Source organism: Mustela nivalis (genome assembly GCF_964662115.1).
Source record: "Mustela nivalis genome assembly, chromosome: 9".
Lineage (NCBI taxonomy): Eukaryota > Metazoa > Chordata > Mammalia > Carnivora > Mustelidae > Mustela > Mustela nivalis.
The window spans coordinates 70,914,603-70,933,068 of NC_139028.1; the positions used below are offsets into that span (position 1 = coordinate 70,914,603).

At 44.5% G+C, this 18,466-nt stretch overlaps 1 protein-coding gene across 4 annotated transcripts in view; it reads right to left on the bottom strand.

The window, feature by feature from the left end:
- The window catches only part of SCUBE2 (signal peptide, CUB domain and EGF like domain containing 2), a 69,959-nt gene that overhangs the window by 30,433 nt on the left and 21,060 nt on the right, over positions 1 to 18,466 (bottom strand). For 2 of the 4 annotated variants that reach the window (XM_082683065.1, XM_082683063.1), the window contains 9 exons: positions 16,509 to 16,625; positions 15,586 to 15,675; positions 9,913 to 10,029; positions 8,839 to 8,961; positions 6,298 to 6,414; positions 4,821 to 4,943; positions 4,325 to 4,441; positions 3,976 to 4,062; positions 2,114 to 2,248 (listed from right to left, as the gene is read on the bottom strand). In XM_082683065.1, the coding sequence (XP_082539191.1) occupies positions 2,114 to 2,248; positions 3,976 to 4,062; positions 4,325 to 4,441; positions 4,821 to 4,943; positions 6,298 to 6,414; positions 8,839 to 8,961; positions 9,913 to 10,029; positions 15,586 to 15,675; positions 16,509 to 16,625 (1,026 nt within the window). The remainder of the gene's footprint in view (positions 1 to 2,113; positions 2,249 to 3,975; positions 4,063 to 4,324; positions 4,442 to 4,820; positions 4,944 to 6,297; positions 6,415 to 8,838; positions 8,962 to 9,912; positions 10,030 to 15,585; positions 15,676 to 16,508; positions 16,626 to 18,466) is intronic. The other 2 variants (XM_082683064.1, XM_082683066.1) reach the window with 2 other exon arrangements.

Genomic DNA, 18,466 nt, shown 5'->3' on the forward strand with positions numbered 1-18,466 from the left:
AGAAGGCATCTAGGAAATCAAAGAGTATCATGAAGGCATCTAGGATGGGAGGAAGTGTTGCATAAGGCAGGGCTCTGCACATCCCCATTCCAGACTCTGGCCGTCTCTCCCCCTATCTCCGCTTCCAGTGGATCTTTTAACTAATGACTGTGAATCCAAACCAAAGAGCACTTCTATGTATCATCCACACAACTGACCTGTCTCTAGTTTAAACTCTTTATTCAACTGAGGTGTCATCTGTATCACGTTCCTCTTCAACATGACAAGGCTGTTCAAAGCAATAAGTCATCAGGAGCCAAAGGAAGGAGGGGGCAAATTAATCCTACCCCACCCTACTCTCGGAAAAGTCCCCTTACCTTTTCAAAAGGCTAACTTCAAACCTCAAACTAAACAGATACTTTGAAACTTCCTCTCTTTGAATTTTCCCAAATCTATATTTTCAAACTTTTTATTTTGAAATAAGTTTAGATTTTCAGCAAAGTCACTTAGATAGAACTGAGAGTTCCCATATACTCTTTAAGTTCCCCCCCATGCTAACATCTTACATTATCGTGTCCATTTATCAACACTGAGAAATTAACATAGTACGATACCATTAAGGAGATGAAAGACCAAGACTATTTTTAAATAATGCTTTTTTCCTGTGATCTAAAAGCATCAATTCTGGGGCACCTGGGTGATTCAGTTCATTGAGCAGCTGACTCTTGATTTCGGTCATAATCTTAGGGTCATGGGATCAAGGCCCACACTGGGCTCCATGATCAGTGGGGTGTCTGCTTGAGAGTCTCTCTCCCTCTCCCTCTCCCCCCTCAAATAAATAAATATTTTAAAATTAATTAATAATATATAAATATATTTATGTTATATAAAATATATAATGATAAATATAAATAATATCAAATAAACATAAATATATAAATATATTTATAGAATAAATAAATAAAATAAGATAATTAAAATAAATAAATAAAGTAAATGCTCACTGTGGAGAATTTGGAAAATCCTTAAGAAAAAAATGAAAATTTACTGTCATCTCCCCAGTGAGCTATAACTACTATAATGATATGGTCAGCTTCCTTTCTTTTTCTTTTACTCACACTTTTTCTAACACAGTCTGGGTGTATTAAACATACAAAATCTCACTCTCATTATATTGTAAGAACATTTTCCTATGTCAATAAACATTCTTTAAAAACACACAATTAGGGCGCCTGGGTGGCTCAGTGGGTTAAGCCGCTGCCTTCGGCTCAGGTCATGATCTCAGGGTCCTGGGATCAAGTCCCGCATCGGGCTCTCTGCTCAGCAGGGAGCCTGTTTCCTCCTCTCTCTCTCTCTCTGCCTGCCTCTCTGCCTACTTGTGATCTCTGTCTGTCAAATAAATAAATAAAAGCTTTAAAAAAAACCCCACACAATTAATAGCTGTATAATATTCCATCAAATGGAGGTACCAAAATTCATCTCAGTTTCTTAAAATATGCAGTCATAAGTGACTACAGTGAGCCTCATATTTATTTGTATGATTTATGTGATGGCACACTGGGGAAAGAAGCAGCCCTAAGACATGAGTCATGATTTTTTTAATCTCTAAAATTATTTTACAAAATAATACTGGAAATGTGAGCTGGGGGGAGAGGAGTGTTGGGTTCTGCTCTCCTCTACAAGGCCAGTTCTACTTGGATGGTGTTCGTTCTGCTGAAGCCAATGGAGTCACTGCCTCCAAAGCCTGGATCCAGCAGGAAAGCTGGATATCACATCCTTGTTCATCAGAGATCTGAACCAAATCTTTCTCATTTCTTTGGCTTATATTCCAAGCAAACTCTGAGATCTAAAACATTTAACCCAATACAGTCACAAACTGCCAATCATCTTAAAGCCCTTACTGATTGCTGTGACCTTGGGTTTCTCCAGGGCTCACCGTGTGTGCCTGGTAAAGGAAGCCCTGAAGTGTAAGTCCAGAGCTCTACAGGGGTGCTAGGCTAGGCTCCTCTTCCTCCTGTGGGGATAGTCCCTGGAGATGCTGAACTGTTAGTTCCCATCTGAAGGGCTCGGCATGTTACAGGCCCCTTTCCCAACATGCAAGCAAGCTCCCTACACCAGCTATCTGATTCCATACCTGGTAGTGCTGGTCGCAGACCCTCGGGAAACAGCTCAGCCTTTTTCAAACTACACTTGCCTTCATTTAGTTTAAAGGTTACACTTGTCCTGATGGTGGCGACATCTTCAGAAAGAAACAAGTGAGAGATGTTACCTTCAGAGGCAAAGGAATGGAAAGACGCGGATGGGGTGGATAATGGTGAGCTATCCCAAGGCTGGGTCCCACCACATTCTGCATATCCTGAGCCGCTCTCTTCTCCTGAGACCACAAAAGATTTGGCTCATGACCCTGAGGCTGGGAATGCCAGGAGCCTCCTAAGAGTTACCCTTGTTCGTCCACCTGAGATGAATCCAGTGCTCAAATATAATAAAGAGAGGGCCCCAAACAACCTCAACACTGAAATGAACTATGAGGTCACTTTTGTGCCTTCCTGAGAAAGAAGACCAGAATCCCCTAGTTTGAATTTGGACACGATTGCTGAGGGAAATGGTGGAGGGCAGATTCTCCTGGAGAAGGCTTTCCTGGGGAGGAGAAGTTTGAGGGAGTAGACAAGTATGGCACTCAACAAATGCGGCTAAGATGTCTGGGCTCTGGGGGGCAGCAAAGGTCCCCCTTTGAGGGCCTTGTGTGCAAAATTCTGCTCTCCCCCCACAATCAGTCTTAAGTATATGTCAAGTTCTGGAGCCAAAGCTCAGGACTCACACACTAGCTTATTGACTTGTGATGAGAACTTAAGCAAGTTACTAAAACTCCCTAAGTCTCAGTTTCCTCCTCTGTAAAACAGACAAAATTGAGTTATTTACATTAAGGTACCTATATTACTATGAGGATTAGATAAGATGATGCAAAAAAAAGAATAGCTTAGCCTACTGTCTGGCACACAGTAAGAACTGAATAACTAGTAACTATCAGTTTGCCCAACTCCACTGTGTCCTATCTGAGTCACTCTGGGTACATTATTCTACCTTTCTGAACCTCAGGTTCTTCATCTGATTAATGAGAAGAATAGTAACATTTCCCTGAGCACTGCAGTGTGGATTAAATCAGCTCAGTCCTGTAATACAGTGGCTGGTATATTTTAACTGCTCGATCAATATATTTGAGTATTATTATCATGGTTCGGGTCTCTAGCTCTGCTCATATATGTAATATGGACATCAAGCAAGAATCAGGGGCACCTGGGTGGCTCCGTCAGTTGAGTGTCTGCCTTAGGTTCAGGTCATGATCCTGGAGTCCTGGGATTGAGTCCCACATCAGGCTTCCTGCTCAGCTGCTTCTCCCCCTGACCCTCACTCTGCTTGGGCTCTCTCTCTCTCTCAAATAAATAAATAAAATCTTAAAAAAAAAAAAAAGAATAATTTCCTCATTGATGTCCTCATGATGTAATCACAGAGATCTCTAAATCTGGGAGGATAAGGCTACTTTAAGTCTTTACATTTCATTCTATGTCTTCTGACAAACAGAAAGGGTTTGGGACTGTTTCTCTGGACAGAATGTTTGCCCCGTCATGCCTATGTCTACCTCCACCAATGCCATGTGCTCCAGGCACACCCTGCCTGCTGGGCCTTTGAGGTACAGGGAGTTTGGGGGACCTGAGTCTCCTGATCCCAGAGCTCTGTGGGCCTCTGCCCAACAGGATGACCCACCAGGGCTGAACACAGAGCCTCCGAGCACACAGTGGACACTTGGTAAATATCTGTTACGTGGTGAGTCAGTTTTCAGGCTCCAAGGCTGCGGACAAGAACAGCCTGTAATGTGCTCGCAGCACTGAGGAGATTAAGAGAAAAGAAAATAAAGCCAATGCCCAAGAACAGCACCCTAAGAACGAAGCCCTTTTAACACAGTGAACCCCAGAGAGAACACGCAGATTTGGTAATTACCCCCGAAAGCTGAGTCATTTGATTTTTGCTGTTTGCTCCTGAGAGAAGAGGAAGAGCCACAGGCGACAGAGTAGGCCTCTTGCAGTCCTGACAGACAGAATGTGGGTTGTCAACATGTAAGCAAGGTTACAGTCTCTCCTGGTAGCAGATATATTCGCTTCCCGCCCCCCATGCCACAGAAACCACAGACAAATGCCCAGCATATGGGGTCTCAAAGCATGAGCCTCCCCGATGGTCAAGCGGCAGCTGGCCAAAGACCTGGAAACTCTTTGAGGGCATCAAACACCTAACGGCCAGGAAGGCCTGGCCCTGGCACAAAGACTTGCCCGGGGGACTGGGACCCACTCACCTGAAGAGAGGTGAATGCCCGAGTGACATCTGAGGAAGCACCTGTCTCCTCCGCCACTCTTACCGCAATGCAGGGACACATAGGGTGATACGCTAGTGGGCAGGACCCCCTTCACCTCTGGACAGGACAAAAAGCAGACACTTACAGAAAGAGGACACTTCCAGGTGAGTCCCAGATACCCAAGGCCCCAAGGAAAGAAGGGAGGGCTGATATCCAGCACAGAACTCAAGACACAGGGCACTATTTCCCTCCAAGGTAAAGAAGCTACTTGCATGCTCTTTTTTTTCCCATGCAGGAAAACAGAAGGGATTCCAACCTACACAGAAGCACAGACGGAAACACTGACGAGCCTGTAAAGTATCTCCTGTTTTTGAACTATTTCAAGAATGGCTGCTGCCACTGAGGGAAGAAGCATCAGGGGCAGATGAGGGCGGGTGCACTCCGGGCCCCAGGGGGGCAGAGCTGCCTGTGGACTGAGAGACGGGGGACCCCTTACCCACACAGTCTTTTTTATTCCAGTGGAGCTTGTACGTGGAGTGGCATCGGCATTCATAGCTGCCCACTGTGTTCACACACACCTGCTGACAGCCCCCGTTGTTGACGCTGCACTCATCAGTGTCTACAGAACAAAACACTCTCCTGTCACAGCAGCCTGTGGAGGACCAGGCTGGTGCCATTCCTCCCCTGAGGAAGGAGCAGCAGGGAAGTCACAGGGTTGAAATCCATTAACCCAAGGGAAGGTGCTAGCTGCCTTCAGGATGTGCACTGGGCCCCAGCTGACCCCACTCCCCACTCTGTGGGTCTCCTGGCACGCGCTTCACCAGGATGGTCTCAAGTTCCATTCTGGACCAAACCTTTCCCCCATTAAGGATGCTCAGAAGGGGACACACTCCACTTCCACGCGTCCAAACTCAAACACTGCACAGGCCTCCAATGTGAAGTTCTACCATCCTCCTGGGCTACATGCTAAGGGGGACAGAGTTAGGACTCCTCATTGGACAGTTCATATTCAGTAGTTGAATTATAGAGAAGGGAAATTACTTGCTTTAATCCGCATCTACCCAAGACCAAGTCCAGGTTGGAAGGCAGCTCCACCCAAAACCCAGACACACATCCGTATTCAGGCCACACATCCTTGGGGTTTCCTGATGGACTAGAAGAGGATGTGTGTAGCCATGCCAAGGATATATTAGAAAGAAGGAGAGATGATGTTTTCTACACCAAATTCCTGCTATCCAATTCTTCTTAAGCACAGGGTACAAGAATTGGGCAGGAAGTATTTAAACCCCGGGTTAAACATTTGGATACTCAGGATCACCATGGAAGCCATAGCCATTCTGAATCAGAATCTGAAACTGTATTCTCAAAGATCGTTGAATGAACCTGATGATCATGGGGGGCAGGGTGGGAGTCATTTGAGGTCAAATCCGATTTTTGCCATAGTCTACATGAGCATCAGGACAGATGACATCAGAACACAGGGCTACATGGGCACAGCACAGACAGATGGAGTTGATGGTCCACTTCCAGCTCCAAGATCAGCTCAGATCTTGAAACAGGCTACTCAGCTGGTTCCTGGGCACAGCAAGGCTGTGGAAATGGTCAATGCCCTGCCAAGTCTCTCTGAGGACTGTGACTTTATGATTCATGGGGAAGTTCCAACAGACAGGGTATCAGCTCCTGAGAGATCCTCCCACGGTCTGAATATACTACATCAATAAAGTCAATAAAGACTTCACAGTTGATTAGCTCAGTTCTTCTCTCTGCTCTGTAATGGAACATGTTAAAGGGATCAATGTTTTTAAGCCCTTAGCAGATGCTTCCCTTGAATTGATGAACTCACTACTGCTGTACTAAAATGTCCCACTCATTCCCCACTACGGGAAACTTGACCGGGACCTGGGGAAACTGTGGGAGGTAGGCCTGGCTCCCCGGCAGGACCAACCTCCCCTGCCTCTAGACCCTCTGCTCACCTCCGCAGTGGGTGAAGCCATAGAGGGTGTACCCTTTGTTGCAAGCACATGTGAATGTTCCGGGGTGGTTGAGGCAGCTGTGGTCACAGGTCCTATCCAAAGAGCATTCATCCACATCTGTAATTGTCAAAGGGAGAGGGGAGCTGAAACCAACGCTGAGGGGTGAGTACAAAGAACAGGTCTATAACTCCACTCACTGACCAACAAGAAAAACAACATAAACAGAATTTTAAAAGTGTCCATCAGTTCTCCTGCTCACTTGTGTTACAGAAAATGTTGAGCAGTCTACAGTAAGTATACTCACAATCAGAATCCTTATTTCTAAATTCTGTTGTAAATTGCAGTTGCCTTTAAGCTCAGTTGGCCTCTCTCTATCCCATGCTTATCTGCAGGGATGAGTAATTTAAAATATTTAAATGAATCTAAATGAGATAACCTTCCTTAAAAGGGTTTGCAAATGATAAGCTAACCCATGCATTACTGTTGTTACATCACTATTGGTAAAGCAACAGTACTGATGATATGAGCTATAGCAAATGGAAAGGAGAAAACAGTTGGGGGTTGGAAATAAATCCTATTCTTATCTTTCCAGAATTAGTCTTTGGGCCCCAAGAGGCCAACTGGGTTTTAATGTCCTCTGCACTAAAAGAATGCATGAATGCTAACATCCTCAGTGATTTTCTATCACAGACACTAAAATTTGGTGATTAAGCTCCAAACTGGATCCTGTTGGCCAATCCCTTGGCTTTGTTCTTCTGCCATGGTTCAGTCCCACAGAGCCCCTCCTGTCCTGGTCCAAGGTGGAGGCATCGCTGGCTCTGGCTGGGGTCCTTAGGAGGCTGCCTTTGTCAGTCTAATCATCTCTTCTTCCCTGGTCTGGTCCTCACATCTTTCCCGTAAACTAGAATTTCAGTGTTTCACTTCCTCAACTCTTTGGAGAGTTTTAACAGAGTTACGACTTGCATCTCCAAATGGATAACCCAGGACCAGTGCAGAGCTCCGTGGAAGCCAACTATCCCAGAGCTAGATCTCTTTTTCAACATCAAATGTGCCATAAGAAACTATGTTAATAAAAAACAAACATTTGGAAGGAACTGGAGGGATGAAGAAATGAAATTAAAAAGGGCAAATTCTTACAAAACCTCTTCATCACTAGCTTTTCCCAGAAATCCTGGCAGTTTCTTCAGTAAATCTGTTTTGTGAAAATATTCTTTCTACCAAGACCAATCAGTGAAAAATAAGAAAAAGTCCATTTCTTTCCTAGTAATTGATGTTTCTCTATGAATTCTGTTATTAACATCAGCCAGTTGTTGAGAAAGTGGACTTGTTCAGTAGCTGGCTTTGGCTGCAAATGACGGGCTGTTGCTTTGCCAAAAATAATGAGATCACTTTTCTAATTTCTTTTTAATATGTTTACTCAGCTTAAACAGTATTTCTGGCTCTATACATTCTGAAACATTATGTGGAACATCAAATTTGCTTTCCAAGTACAATGAAAGAAAGCCATGCAATAGTCATCTAGAATGAACTTGTTGAATTTAAATGGGGCTATACTTGAACTGCCTGAAAATTATGTATTAAAAGAAAGAGAAAAAAGAACAGAGAAACCTAAGTCACACACTGTAAGATTTTAAAAAAGGGTAATGTTACATTTTTATTACTTGAAGTGAGAGTAAATATTATTTTCTGATTTTAATTCTGGGATTTCTAACAAAATAATTCAGGTTGTTCTTATTCCCAGAAATGAAACAAGACTACATGACAGCACATCTTTCCTGAGAGCAGCTTCCTGTATATCCATGAGGCATAAAAGGTGTTCATCTGAAAATATCAATCACGCCTCGCATCCAACACACCAAAGAGTTACCACCACCCCCAAAGAGTTATCAATAACAACAACTGCTCCCTAAAGATGGTTCCTTGACACCCCTTGTGTGGGAGCAATGCATCTAAGAGGAGGTCTGTAACACTGCCCGAAGACCAACCAGCACTGCCTCCACTCAGTCCCCTCCCTCCCTCTCCCAGGCCTCAAAGGCTGGTTGGTCATTAAAACAAGGGCTATAAGGAAGAGACCAACCGGTACATGACCTTGATTATGGGTTGACCCCAACTTTTCGCTAGGAAAAAGTAAGGTATGTTAACAGAACCTACATATTTTTGCCACCAAGTTTTGTCATAAAATCCACAAAACTAAAGGAAAATTTACAAGACAAAAATTATTCATAATCTCAACACCCTAATGCAAACCTGTTTACGCTCTGTGATCCATGCCATTTCTGGCAGCGAGCTCTGCTGTAATCACACCAGATGGATGCTTTGAGGTGTTCTCTAATCATTAACAGCTTAATGTCCAAAATACACTTGTGAGCTACATCAGTGTTTTTATTCTACCAACAGATGAAATAAGTGAAGCATGGGCTGGAGGTTAGATTAATGACTCCGTCCAGAAGCCCAAAAAGCCAGTCTCTGCCAGTGTGGGGTTTCGTCTTCTCAGCTCTGACCAGCGGGCATTGCACAGCCCGGCTACGTTTCAGCACATACCTTGGCAAGACTTCTCATCTGTTAATAATTTAAATCCCTTTTTGCAGCTGCAGTCAAAACTGCCCACGGTGTTTTTGCAGAAATGATCGCAACCTCCATTGCGGCTCTGGCACTCATCGATATCTGTAACAGGCAAGCATGGGCAAATCAGAGAGCGAAATGGATCTGCCTTTCCCCAAATCCCTGACGTGCTACTGTGTGCGTGCTTCATTCCTCTCTGCTACAGAAACAGATCCGTGAAAGCATGGAAGGGTATTTGCTCATGTTTTCAATCTTACACATGTTTTCTTGTTTGGCTGAACCAACTGGGAAAAGCAAGTGCCTCAGCCCCTCAAGAATTCTGACTTGTGTTACCCTTGGCTAGCATTAAGGAAACAAGTTATGGGAAAAGAATGGTAATGTCCTGTTAAGTTCTCATCCTTGCACAGCTCTCTTGAGATAAGGGGGCTCCCTTCGGTATACTTTCCATTCCAGATTAATGATTAAAGTTGTAAGGAATTAGGACATTTGTTTGGGCAAATTATATGATGATCAAGTAGCCTCAAAGCTTTTAAATGATTCCTGATACTCAAATTAATCCTATCTTCTCTCAGTTTCATCTGGTAACTGGTTATCTGCTTTGTATCATGTTAAAGAACTAAGCCTTTGTACTCTTGCCCATGAAATACTAGCAGGTCACTGAGGTCTCTATTCATCAGTAAAAGTTAATTGTACAGCTATTCATTAAGTTCTCTGGATAAAAATCTTGGCTGTTATTTCTATAATAATCTCTAGGCTGTTATTTATGAGATGTGATATTATCACTTGCAAATGAATGTTTTCTTAAACTTCTGCCTTTTTTCTAATAAGGCCGCTGCCTGTGTTATCTGATGTTTGCAGAAGCTGACCTTCTCAACAGTTAGTGTAATTAAGTTGGCTCTAATTAAGCTTACTCAATTATAATCTTCCACTAGCCGAGGGAAGAAAAGCTTCCACCGAAATGAATCATAAGCTTTCTGGAGTCTCTCTGGAGGTATGGAGGGGATGAGCTGCCTTTATCCCCACACATTAGCAGCTTGGAGAAGCACAGGCTACCTTTACAGGTCTTCCCATCCAACTGGAGTGTGAATCCCACAGGACAACTGCAATGAACACCTGTCGAAGTATCCTTACAGGTGCGATCACAGCCTCCATTGTTGACAGCACACGTTTCTGACAAGGGGGTAAGAAAGACAGTTAGCTTGCTAAAGGAGCCCTGATGCAGCTGGGAGAGAGGATAAGACTGCAGGATTAATGCTTGACAAAGTTCACGGAAGCCAAGAAGCACTGTGGTGCACTCACAGTTGTAGCCCAAATCTCTACCACCTGCAGGTGAGATAAATGGAGAGCCGGTGCAGTTCCTCTCACCCACCTAAATGAGTGACATCTCCCAGAGAAGCTTGATAGAGGGTTAAAAATGTGTCTCCAGCCTGCTGAGCCTCCCCCCCGCCCCAATGGCAGATCGGAAGCTACTACGTGTTCCTACTGATCCGTAGCCACCGACCCGCGCAGTGTGGCCATATCTGGAAAGCTAGATGCGAATGCAGAACAGGGCAAAGGAATATGGTCCCTCCTTAATCCGGAACCCTCTCCCTTCAAAATAAGTAATGGGGAAAGCAAGAGAGGGCAAGCTTTGCCTACTCCAACAATTCCCTTGCTGTAGAACAATGACTTCATCCTCACAGCAGTCAGTCAACTCAGATTAGGGGTTTACCTTTCCCTGAAAGGAGAAAGAATGGTCAGAAGTACATGAAAAATCAGCCACAGTTGGTAAGTCACAGCTATAGAGAAGAGAAACAATGAGCAAATGTCCTTCTAGTTTTACTTACAGACTTTACTTCCATAGCGACATCAATGTAGAGCCTTGGAGGGAAAGCTTAGTTCTAATTAAATATGCCAGACAGTATAAGTTTATCTCTGTTTCCTCTCAAAACCTAACATGAGAGTGAACAGATTTTTTAAAGTATAAATCCTTTTTTAAAAAAGATTTTTTTTATTTATTGGACAGAGAAAAATCATAAGTAGGCAGAGAGGCAGGCAGAGAGGGGGAGAAGCTGGGCCCCTGCCGAGCAGAGAGCCTGATTCGGGGCTCGATCCCAGGACCCTGGGACCATGACCTGAGCCGAAGGCAGAGGCTTAACCCACTGAGCCACCCAGGTGCCCCTAAAGTATAAATCCTTAAGAACTGGTATAGCCACTGTAGAAAACAGTATGGAGGTCCCTCAAATTGTTAAAAATAGAACTACCCTATGATCCAGCAATCGCAGTACTGGGTATTTACCCCCAAAATATGAAAACACTAATTCAAAGGGATACATGCACTGCCCCCCAATGTTTATAGCAGCACGATATACAATAGCCAAAATATGGAAACAGCCCAAGTGTCCAAGTGATTGATGAATGGATGAAGAAGAGGTAGTGTGTACACACACACACAATGGAATATTACTAAGCCATAAAAAAGAACAAACTCTTGACGTTTGCAATGACACGGATGAAGCTAGAGAGTATTATGCTAAGTGAAATAAGTCAGAGAAAGAAAAATACCATATGCTTTCACTCATTGTGTGGAATTTAAGAAACAAATGAGCAAAGGAAAAAAAGAGGGAGAAGCCAAGAAACAGACTCTTGACTACAGAGAACAAAGTGATGGTCACCAGAGGGGAGGTTGGGAGGGAGGATGGGTAAAATAAGTTATGGGGATTAAGGTAGGCTCTTGTGTTGAGTACTGGGTCATATATAGAAGTGCTGAACCACTATATTATACACCTGAAACTAATATAACACTGTATATTAACTATACTAAAATTAAAATGTTTAAAATTAAAAGTACAAATCCGGGATGCCTGGGTGGTTCAGTCAGTTAAGCCTCTGCCTTTGGCCTGGGTCATGATCTCAGGGTCCTGGGATCGAGTCCCCCATGGTAGGAAGGGGGGGGGGGTCCTTGCTCAGCAGGGAGCCTGCTTCTCTCTCTGCCTCTGCCTGCCTGTCTGCCTACTTGTGCTCTATATCTCTGTCAAATAAATAAATAAATAAAATCTTAGAAAAAATTAAATAAAAGTACAAATCCCTAATGACGAAGGAAATGGAAGCAAAGACAATAGATGAAAAACATCAAATATCCCGTAAGTGACATGTCAAGGAGGGGCAGTAATGGACAAAGCAGAAAGCTAAACCCTAGCAGTCTGCAGAGGGGGTACCAACAAATGGTAAGCTCAGGTGAGCCACAGAACCCCAGAAAGGCCCAGGAACTGGAGTTGCTAACTTACTCTAGAGGCAGAGGTGAGGAAGAAATTAAAAATAGGAAAATTATTATATGTCTATATAACAAATGGATAAACCCTCAGATCCCCTCCTAAATTCCACAGCCAAGTGACTACCCCTTCCCTATTTGGGCCACAGCAGAGAAATTCATCTTCTGAAGAAGTGGGACCAGAGAAGCACTAGACTCAAGGATACCAGGAAGAGTAGGAGGGAGGAGGAACACTGTCAGGTGAAAGTCTGTACCCTGAAAAGAGAGATCTCAAAGCCCCACCTCCACTACCCCCACCTCCCCAGCTCCAGGATCACTGGTGGTCAAGTCTATGTCCCCTCGGCAGGAGACTGAAGGATTCCTCTCCACCTAAACTGGCCTGGCCAAGTGAAAAGACATTTAGACACTGGCATTTCAGGGTCTCGAAATGAAACGGCCAAGTCGCTGCCTAGTCATCCAAGTTTAAAGCCTATTGGCTGGTAGAACACTCAGTTAACTTTTTAGTATTTCACTATTAAATATGAAGAGTCAGCCTCGAATCACCAGACATTTCAGGAAAGCCTTTTTTTTTAAATTAAAGATTTTATTTATTTATTTGACAGACGGAGATCACAAGTAGGCAGAGAGGCAGACAGAGAGAGAGGAGGAAGCAGGCTCCCTGCTGAGCAAAGAGCCCGAGGAGGGGCTCGATCCCAGGACCCTGGGACGACGACCCGAGCTGAAGGCAGAGGCCTCAACCCACTGAGCCACCCAGGTGCCTCCAGGAAGGTATTTAATATTAAATAAATACACCCAATCAAATGAATAGGGAAAAGGGAACTTGGAAGAAACAAAGACAATACAAGAAACAAGAGAAAAGTTTTAAAAATCCCATGACTAATTTCCCCAGAGAGCTAAGGAAAGCATTCATGAAATATGAATAGGCGCCTCCAACAGAAGACGTAAGTAACATTTTTAAAAAATTAAAATACGAAAGCAGAAATTTAAAAAGGATCCTGTAGAGGGTTAGAAGAAAGAAGATGAAAATTCTCCCGAGCAGAACAAAAATTAAAGTTAAGAGAAGAAAAATTAGCGGAGTTAAAACAGCCAACTGACCGAAGTTTCAGAGAGGAAGAATAGGGAATATTTAGTGAAGAAAATGTATCAAAGAGGGGCATCTGGGTGGCTCAGTCTTTAAGCATCTGCCTTTGGCTTGGGTCATGATCTCAGGGTCCTGGAATCGAGGCCCATGTCGGGCCCCCAGTTCCACAGGAAGACTGGTTCTCTCTCTCTCCCTCCCCTTGCTTGTGTTCCTGCTTTCACTCCCTCTTTCTCTCTGTCAAACTTAATTAATTAATTAATTTTTTTTTTTAAAGATGATCATCAAAGAAAAAAATGTAAGGAACTTTCTCAGAACCAGGGTGCTCCACTGTCCATATTGGAAAGGCATTCAGCACAACAGGTGGGAAAAGTCCCATTATGAGGGTTGTTATTGTGAAATTTCAGACCACCAGGGACAAGGAGAAAACCCTAAAAACAACCAGAGAGAAACTTTCATGGGTTCCATTCAAAGGATCAAGAATAAAAAGGACTTTAGACTTCTTGAAACAACACTGAATCCTTGAAAACAGTAGAGCACTCACTACTCACAACTCTGAATTCTATACTGAGCCAAATGCTCGATAAAAATAGAGTAAAAGGCATTTCCAGGCATGGGAGGTTTTTAACAATCTATACCTACCCACATGAACTAACAGCAGGGAAGACATGGGGTCCACAGACATGGGAGCAAGGTGAGGGGGATTCCCAAGCTGGAGCTAGCTGGAAGACTGAAATGAGAGGTGTGCAGCCAGCCCTGGGGTTGGTCAGAGGAACACTCCGGAAAAAAAAAAAAAAAAAGATTTTGATTATTTATTTGAGAATGCACAAAACACAGTGAGAGAGAGCATGAGCAGGGGGTAGGGGCAGGGGGAGAAGCAAGCTCCCTGCTGAGGAGGGAGCCCAGTGAGGGGCTTGATCCCAGGACCCTGAGATCATGGCCTGAGCCAAAGGCAGACCCTTAACTGACTGAGTCACCCAGGTGCCCCCAGAAAACTCTTTTTAAGAAATGGAATTAATAAGTTGATTGCTGTATTTGAACACATTGAAAGGGTTTTAGAACTCTGCTCAAGATGTGAAAAAGAACTGGTAAGAGGTACTTGGAAACCTAGGCAAACAAAGACAATAATAATCACAGCACACTACATGGTGGGGGTGACTCACATTTAGATACTCATAGTCACAATGATGTAAATATGCAATGTTGATTTCAATAGTGATAGAACTGCAGTAAAGGTGTGGGAGAGGGAGAGCGCATGCATTGGGGGAGGGGCAGAAGAGAGCTAAAGCTCGGTGTGCTCTGTGGTAAGAAGTCCCAGCTAACACCCAAAACTGTCATATCAGGAAATAAGTGCATAATATAATAAAACAAGAAAAAGAGAAATAATTGTATTCACTCTTCAGAAATATGGGGGAAGGGGAGTGAGGAGAAGAAACAACTGGGAGAAATGGAAATTGCAACCTCTGGCAAATGGGATGAGGGAAACGGAAGTTCTGAAGCAAGGAAATGATATTTCATTACAAGCTTAATAGCACTAATTAGGTCCCTAAGGGTTTTTTTTTTTTTAATATTATTCGTATGTAGTATTTTGAATTAACACAATTAAAAATAACTTTAAGAGGGCAGAAAAGAGCTCAGAAATGTCACGTGCCCCGTAACCCGTGGCTGCTCAATATATTACCTGTTAAATCTAGAAGCTATCAAAAAGTCGGCTTTGTCCCGGTCAAGCCAAGCTTTCTCCAGAATAATAACGCACCCAGGGATCTGACAGCCGCCCCACAGCCACGGCCTCTACTTCTGCTCCCGTCTCCAGCTCTGCCGGCAGACCTTCCCACACCCCACTGCCAAGTGCCGCTCTTCTGCATTCATCTCTTTTGCCAGCAGCACGGGCTGAAGTCAGAGAGACAAGGACTTCGCTGACAAAAACCCCAGACACAAGGCCATCCTGAGCCAGGGATGGCCCAAAGTGCCTCCCTGCTCACAGCCGCTCCGAAGAATTGGAACTGACATTCACTGACCACCTATGAAGTCCCAGGCATTGGACTCTGGGCACTGCCACACATCATCCTCACTGAGCTTGCTGAGAACCCTAAGAGGTAGGTTTTATGATCCCCAGTTGAAAGACCCAAGACACAGGCTCAGGGCCATTCGCCAGGTGGGGGCAGCCCTGGGACCCTAACCAGGCCATTCTCGGGGCTGGTGCCCTTCCCACAACTGCCAGGTCCTTGGATGGGGACTGAGTGACAGCTGTGGGGGAAGAGCAGACACACCTGGCTTGACAGGAGCTGCTGACCCTGGTCCAGCTGGTCGAGTGGGTATGGGCCCCAAGTGCAGGCCTGAGGTAGTAAAGGGAGAGGGTCGACGACAGTGGCCAGGGAAGGGTGGGGGAGGCGCCTACCCATAAGCAGCCGCCGCTTCACCCGCTTGTCGCCGTCCACCACCAACGTGGCATTGCTCTCTGTCCCCTCCGGAGCAGAGTCTTCTCGCTCTGTAAGAGACACCAAAGAGCACAGTTCGCAGAGTGAACGAGTCCGATGACTCACCCCTGCACAACCCCTTCTGCTGAAACCCCAGACGTGAGAACAATGGAGGATACGCGATTCTGTTCGCTCAGTAATAATGTGTTATAATGAGGCTCTGTGGGGAACAAGGCCAGTGACATGGCCACAGAGCCTTAGTTAATGTTGGAAAAGAATTTTGAAGCATATGGCAGTGACCAGAGACACCAGGGAATGCAAGCTTCAGATTCCCTCCAATGCCCTTAGTCCAGGACGAAAAAGAATCTTGGGCCTGGGAACTTCTAAATGGAGCTAGCAAAAGACATGCCACGAAGTACAGGATTGGCATCCTGACAGAAATACGTAACCCTGTCTTCTGCTCACCATAATGGCCACTAAGTCATCACAAATGGCTAGCTTTAACTTCACATGGCCCTGGCCCCTTAGGATGCAATGTCCCAGTCCTCAGAATACCATCTTCAGGAGCCCCCTCATCTAGGAGAGAAAGGGCTTTCCGAGGTGGCACAGGAAGAGAGAGAGAGAGACCCCCTCTGAGGACTAGACCACTTACTCCCACTGTCACGTGTAAGATAGCACGGGACCTGTTTGGAGGCAAATGGACCAGGAGCACCCTGAACCTGGTGCTAAACACCATTCACAGTCAGGGACAGGGTTAGGGGTTTGGGGGTTAGAGGGCCAGAAGCTAGAGGATTAGGGGTTAGGGTTAAGTTTAGGGGTTAGGGTTAGGGGTCAGAGGTTATTGTTAGGGTTATGGTTAGGGTTATGGATGGGCAGACCCTTACCAAGTATCGGGGTCACTCACCGAGGCAGCTCCTCCCATCTGCATGCATCTTGTACTGTGGATGGCAGCTACACTCGGGGCCTTCAGCAGTGTCCTCGCATGAGTGCTGGCACCCACCGTTTCCATGGTTACAGGTCACTGAGATGAAAAGGAATCAACATGTTGGGCCATGCATTTTCCACAAATGGGGCTGCTTTTGTTTCAGAAGGTCTCTGATAATCATTCAGTAAGCATCTGAGTACATTGTATATGCTAGACATGGTGTATAAAACAAGTAACTCTGACTCAGAGCCTGCTGCTATCTATGTAGATACAGTACGAATCCAGGAAATCCCAAAAGACAGTTTTGAGCAATTACATAGGAAGATGGGGATAGGAAGGCATTGCCCTTTCATTTTTTAAGGGGAATTATGTCAAAGGATTCTAGACTAGTGCGTTGGTCTATCAGGAGATTTTGCATATTAATTCAGCTGTACTGGGCCTATAGAAAATGTTATAGCACTTTATGGCTGGAAGAAACAGATAATGTTCATTTGTACATATATGTTAAGATTTCTCTCATGTGATTCTATCTAGATTAGTTAGAAGGGAGGATATTCAGAGAAAATGATGACTCTGCACACAATTAATGCAACATTACCCAAGAATTATGAAGACTGTATGAATTTATTGATGATCAGCCAAAAAAAAAAAACCAACTCAAAACTATGTATTCGTCAAAGTGAACAGTGGTTACCTCTAGTAGGAAAAATGGGAGAAGGAAGAATGTTTTCTTTACATCCTTAGAACTGTTTGAATACTTACACAGGCATATGTAATTTTTCCAGTTAAAAAAAAAAACTAAATACACATTTGTGATGTTAGAAAGAAACTCTTCTGAGATCACAGTGAGGTAAACACTGTGTACACATGAGATCAACTAAACAGGAATATGAAAACAGTGAAGGGGCAGGAAGGAAGAGCAAAACAAAATGAAACAGGGGCGCCTGGGTGGCTCGGTGGTTTAAGCCTCTGTCTTCGGCTCAGGTCATGATCTCAGAGTCTTGGGATCGAGCCCCACATTGGGCTCTCCGCTCAACAGAAGCCTGCTTCCCCCTTTCTCTCCACCTGCCTCTCTGCCTACTTCTGATTTCTCTCTGTCAAAAAAATAAATAAAGTCTTAAAAAAAAAAAAAAACAAAGTGAAACAGCTGGTTATGTGGTACAATTCTGCAACTTTTTTTTTCTTTTTGTTCTTTCCCCAAATGTGATTATAATATTATGTGAGAAGTGACCTCTTAAAATATTTTAATATTTTAAATTTTAAATTCCAGGTATTGGGACATCTGGGTGGCTCAGTCAGTTAAGCATCTGCCTTCGGCTCAGGTTGTGATCCCAGGGTCCTGGGATTGAGTCCCATGTTGGGCTTCCTGCTTAGCAAGGAGCCTGCTTCTCCCTCTGCCTGCCATTCCCCCTGCCTGTGTTCTTGTGCATTCTCTGACAAATAAAATCTTTAATAAATAAATAAACAAATGAATTAATTAATTAATTCCAGGTATTCTACTGGTCCCTGAAAGACTGAAATGCCCAGAGAGAACCTCATCTGGAGACCTAGGTCCTCCTTGTGAAGAGACCAGGAGCGAGGAAGGCAGTTTCCACTTTCCTCAGCCCACTGGAAGCCCTCAGGGACAGCCTTACTTTTAGGGGCCCCAGGTGGTGGTTGTGGTGGTGGTACCAGCCCTGGTTTGACAGGTTTCAGGGCCGCCCACTCTGCTTTGTCATGGAAACTGAAGAGAAGGCCTTCACCAGAGAAACAACCTCCTCCTGTCTTAACCACTAAGGTTGACGCGCTGTAAACAACCATCCCTGGCAGACTGCAGGGGAATTATAGAAGGTCCATGGCTTTGGGAAGACTTGCTAAAGGAAAACCGTCCGTGTTTCGTCTGGCACAAATAGTGGTTTAGGAACACCTTTAATGGCTGGTTGTTTCCTATGACCAGT